Source organism: Galeopterus variegatus, unplaced genomic scaffold (assembly GCF_000696425.1).
Source record: "Galeopterus variegatus unplaced genomic scaffold, G_variegatus-3.0.2 Scaffold7551, whole genome shotgun sequence".
NCBI lineage: Eukaryota > Metazoa > Chordata > Mammalia > Dermoptera > Cynocephalidae > Galeopterus > Galeopterus variegatus.
The window spans coordinates 81,134-86,816 of record NW_007733662.1 but is presented as its reverse complement, the minus strand read 5'-3'; the positions used below and the strand labels follow the sequence as shown (position 1 = coordinate 86,816).

Below are 5,683 nucleotides of genomic sequence, written 5' to 3'. Positions count from 1 at the left end.
CAGAATCTTTGAGTTAGAAAGAAGCTTTAGAACCACCTAAAATAAAATTCCCGTAGTAAATTTGCAAATACTTTGCAAAAAAAATTTTCAGTGATATTTTTCAGGCCTTCTATCTAGCATACTGGTAGAATTATAAATTGGTATTTCTTTTCTATAAAGAAGCTTGACAGGATGTACCAAAGGCCTTATGTTTATTTCCTTTGAACCACTAATTTCTCTATGAATTTATCTCAAGAAAACAATTAAAGATATGTGTAATGATTTAGCCCTAAGGGTATTTATTGTAGCCTTATTTGTAATGAAAGGTTGGGAATGATCCAAATGACCAGTTTTAGGATTGCTTCAACTATTCTTCACCTCCCCATTCTGATTGCTTCCCTCTGGATTTTCTCATGTTGGTCTGTGTCCTTCTGAAGGTATGGTTCTTGGAACTGGACCCAGTTCTGCAAGGGTGATCTGACCTCACAAAGGACAGTAGACCTAGGATTTCCCTTAATGTGGACATGGAATTTCTATCAGTGGAGGCCAAATTTCTGACCATGATGATCTCTCTCTGTAACTGGGGCTGCCGAAACCCCAGGATTGTCAGCCAGTGCCAGTCTCCAGCCATGTTTGTGTCTTTTAAGGAGTGACAGTAACTGCTATTTGCAGAGATGGCTATTCATGGTGACTCCTTTTCTTTTCCTGACAGAGGCCCAGTGTTTCTTGCTGTAAGAGGGAATCTGATGCCAGCATGTGAGTCATACTCACTTGCTACTGTTCTTTTCTAGAGTTTTAGGCCACATGTTATTACACATCAGTACCTCACTTCTCCCTGACCAGCTTGCATTGTCACCCTGCCTCATCTACCATGCTGTGCTTGAACATAATGCTCTCTGAAATCCATGTGTCTACTCTGTAGTTTTGTGCTGCATTTTGAAAGAGCTGAGTCTGCTGTTGGTGTCCAGATTCAGGAAAGAATGCTGATCAACTGCTGGCAATAGTTAGTTTACTAAATCCTGTGATTGATTCTTGATTTCCATATTGTGTTGAGTATTTCCTATTGGCATATTTCTTAGTAATATTTTCTAAGAAAAGTGCTGTGCAAATGTTAGGTGTTTTTTTGACTTACCACAAATAATCAAGAGTTGTCAAAATAGTAAAACACTGACTTAGTTTTTCTTCAACTTACAATGCTTTAGGTTTGACAGGTTTGTGAAGCTCTTAGTTTAGCTCTGTTCTGTTTCTACACATACATCCTAAACCCTGGTATACCTATTCTTATGACCTCACAGTTACTTTTTTAAGGTATATTCAGTTATTTGGACATTTTAATTTGACTTTTCTCGCACTTAGCATTTCCAAATACTTATTGGTAATGGTGCACACTTTGTCTTCCTTTTGGAAAGTCACACTGCAGTTGAGCATGTTAAAGATGCTGAGAAATCCTGCAGTGAAGAAAGTTGTTCGCGTTTGCTAATACAACATTCCTTAAAAATTTTTGACTAATAAACCTTTTTTAACAATGTACTAACTAACATTTCATAGAAATATTGTTGTGCAGAATATCTTTGGGGAGAGGCATTGAATTTTCTCTACAGTTCATTTCCTCTGTCTTTTTAAGTATCCCTTTTTTTCAAAAGGTGTTACTGGAAGCTCGTTCTAGGCAGAACTGTGATGAGGGACCGGGTTTGCTTTCAGCTTCTTACCTCCTTTCTCAGTCCCTTCCTTTGCTGACTGGGAGCATGTCTTCAGCCCAGGCTTGGTTGTTATTCCTGCTGCTCTCTCTCCGAGGTGGCATGACTGGGCTGCTTCTCTCCTGGCTCCTTCTCTGGACTTATTTCTTCTTTTTTGTCAGAACTTGCCTATTGTATATATGTTTTCCATATGAAATGGGAAAGGACCAGGTCCTGAATTCATATCATAGTGTTGATAGAGGATGTGAGCTTAATGTGTTTTCCTTACCACTGGGGCTATTTGCAGTTTTATAGGGGGACACTTACTAAGCTGTGAAGCTTGATGGATGAGATGTGTATTTTATAATCAGAGAGAACTGGGGATGAACCTAGGTCCTACCATTTACTAGCTGGGTGACCTTGAATAAATGATTTAACCTGAGACTATGTTTCTTCATGTAAAATAGTGGACAATAGTCTATCTGATAAGGTTTTTTGAGGACTAAATAATATAATGGTTGTAAACCCAGGGCTTAATAATTAGTAGCTATTGTTATTATTGTTATTCAGCTATGATTCCTTTGCCTGCCATTTTCCTCCAACATTTTATTATGAAAAATTTAGAACATATAGAAAAGTTAAAATAATAGGACAGTGAACATACATAAACCTAGCACCTAAATTCTATAAGTAATATGTTGCTATATTTGATCTATCACATACAGGTTGAGTATCTCTCATCCAAAATGCTTGGGACCAGAAGTGTTTTGGATTTTGGATTTTTTTTTTTTTTTTTTTTTTTTTTTTTTTTTTTTTTTTTTTTTTTTTTTTTTTTTTTTTTTTTTTTTTTTTTTTTTTTTTTGGATTTTGGAATATTTGCATTGTACTTACTGGTTCAGTATCTCTAATCTGAAAATCCAAAATCTGAAATCCTCCAGTGAGCATTTCCTTGTTGATGCTCAAAAAGTTTCCAATTCTGGAGCATTTTGGATTTCAGATTTTGGGATTAGGGATGCCCAATATATATATATTCACTTATCCATCTCTTTATTCATCCTTTCATCTGTCTTATTTTTAAAATGCATTTCAAGATATGTTACAAACATCTTCACCCTAAATACTTCAGCTTTAATATCATCAACTGGAGTTCAGTATTTGTTAATGGTTCTTTTTCAGGGTGGGTAAAATCTAAATACAGTGAAATGCATTAACTATAAGTGTACCATTTGTTGTGTAATCCAGACCCCTATGAAGACATAGAATAGTTCTGTACCTCAGAAAGTTCCCCATGTCCCTGTCTAGTCAGTCCCTACCTGCACTCTTAACCATGATTATTGACAGTGGTTTTTAGAGCTAGAATTTCAGGCAATTATAGGCTAGTGATAGGAATATTTGGGAACTGGTGAGTTGGAGGATGTGATTCCTATCATACCACAGACTGAAGCTTGGTGTAGCTTTTCTACAAGAAATTTTATAAATTTTACATTTTCAAAAAATTTTGGTCAGTCATTCAGCAAACATTTAATTTCCAGATACCTTACTAAATGCTGGGGGAGACATTCTGGAATCAAGTGAGTATAGCAGAACATCATAGAGGTTCAGATAAAAGTAGGTACAGGGCATAGTGGAGGCACTAAGAAGGGAGTAGTTTAGTTCTTCCTTACTTGAAAACATAGGTAAGGATGGCCTCAGAGAGGAGGTAATATTTGAACTAAGTATTGTAAAAAATAAGTTTGTGTTTGCCAGGCATTAGTTCTTTGGAGAGTGGGAAAGGGTATTTCAGGGGGAACAGGGGCAAAGAGGAAGGAGGAGCTTTGTGTGGTGGCGAATGGTTTTACTAGGCTGGAGCAAAGACTGCAAAGACAAAGCTAGAGTTGTGGATAGAGAGGACTTTGCATACCATGCAAATGGTTTGTGTTTATTCCTGTTACCTGGGGAGTAATTTAAGAAGTTTATTCATTTATGAAGGGTCAAGAGAGAAATTGTCAAGCAATGCAGTTAGATGCTTAAGAATGTTTTATGATCAAATCAAAATCATATTTCTTCTTTATGTTATTAAACTAATTTTATATTTGTATCTTGACTCTTCTATTTATCTCTCCAAAATGACAGGTAGTGTGCCAATATTTGAAAAATCCTAATGAATCTGATTCACTGCTGGTACAGAATATTTTCCTAGCTCTGAACGTGTATTACAATTACTCAGGCCAGGCAAAATGCCTGAATATTTCAAAGACAGCAACTAGCAATCTGGGATCCCTGGGTTGGAGCTATCAGGTAAGTATGTATAATTTCCCCAAGTGGAACTTACTTTTCACTAATAAAGTTGTGCTATAACAGAGAGTACACAAGATCTTGTCACCTAATCTGGATCCAATTCTGTGCTCTGTTACCTTACTTACACTGTGAGACCATGGCAAATATATATTGAATGCTTACCGTGTATCAAATACTATTCTAGGCTTCAAAGATACAAAGATACATAAATAACATATGATCTCATCATCAAATATACCTGGTGACAAGGATAGGTAACTAGACTAATATTACAGTAGGTCTTGATAAGTGCTATAAAGGAAACATTTTATGGACACAAAAGCAGGGGAGTCTAATTTGACTGTCTCTAAGCCTCCATTTCTTCATCTATACAATGAGACTAATAATGATACTACTACTTTCCTTCCAGTGTTATTTTGAGGGTTAATTATGAAATAAAGCAGTTTACAGAGAAGGAATACATAGTCCTATCTTCTGTGACTTCTCAGCCAAACCTTTCTATGAATAGTGAGAGTTTGTATGATATAAAAGTATAGAGTAGGGGCTGTGAAACTAGATTGCCTGAGTTCAAACCCTAGCTTTGCTAGTTACTAGCTGTATGACCTTGGACAATTTACTTAACCTCTTTGTGCCTCATTTTCTCATTAGATTCTCTCCTGGTTTGCTTCTTAGGCCTGCACAGAAATGGTCATGCCCTTTTGTACTAATGGTGTTGATGACATGTTTGAACCTTACATGTGGAACTTGAAGGAATTTTCTGATAACTGTTTGAAACTGTGGGGTGTGAGACCAAGACCCTCCTGGATCACTACTATGTATGGAGGCAAAAACATTAGTTCACACACGAACATTGTTTTCAGGTGAGTTTTTGTTGGTCCAAAGAGGAACTTTGGTTGATGGAGACATTTGTAGAATAGATGGGAAAATAGAACCAGGAAAATGCTGGACAGTAAAACAATATAGAATATAACAGTGGTACCCATCATGTTTTCCTGTTCCTTGAAAGACAGAGGACACTGAGAACAGATATGATTTTATGCTCTATTACCAATGTGCTTAAAGGCTTAAAAACAGCACCAAACGTAAAACATTAAAAAATTTCTCTAAGCACAAAATGAAGCATCATCAGTTGTTCTCAATTTGTCTTATTTTTATTGCTTTTGCTCTTAATGATAATAAAAATTTTTCAGTATTTATTCAATAAACATTCTGTTCCAGGTACTGCATAAGGCACTTTAAATAAATTACCTAGCTGAATCCTCACAATAACCCTGAGAAGTAGTTGTTACAGTCCTTTTTTAACTGAGAAGGAAACTGAAGGTCACTGTGTTTAGTTACTTGCCAAACACCACCCAGGTTTGTTCTGGTTACTAACTGATAAAGCAAGATTTCTGCCTCAGACTGAATGACTACAAAACTTATGTTTGTTCCTTTATGTTACACCACTCTTTAAAAATCACATATTTAATTCATTCTTTTTTATGGCTGAGTGGTATTCCATTGTGTATATATACCACATTTTCTTATCCAGTCTTTTGTTAATGGACACTTAGGTTGATTCCATGTCTTGGCTACTGTGAATAATGCTGCAATAAAATGGAATGCAGGTATCTCTTTGACATACTAATTTCCTTTCCCTTGGATATATGTGCAGTATTGGGATTGGGGGGTCATATGGTAGTTCTATTTTTAGTTGTTTTTTTTTTTTTTTTTTTTTATTTTTAAAGATGACTGGTAAGGGGATCTTAACC

General features: G+C 36.0%; 1 protein-coding gene across 1 annotated transcript in view; it reads left to right on the top strand.

Annotated features, from left to right (window-relative positions):
- PRCP (prolylcarboxypeptidase (angiotensinase C)) overlaps positions 1–5,683 on the top strand; it is a 31,647-nt gene that overhangs the window by 14,783 nt on the left and 11,181 nt on the right. Inside the window, exons 6-7 of the mRNA XM_008592066.1 lie at positions 3,768–3,932; positions 4,605–4,792. Coding sequence (XP_008590288.1) covers positions 3,768–3,932; positions 4,605–4,792 — 353 coding nt within the window. The remainder of the gene's footprint in view (positions 1–3,767; positions 3,933–4,604; positions 4,793–5,683) is intronic.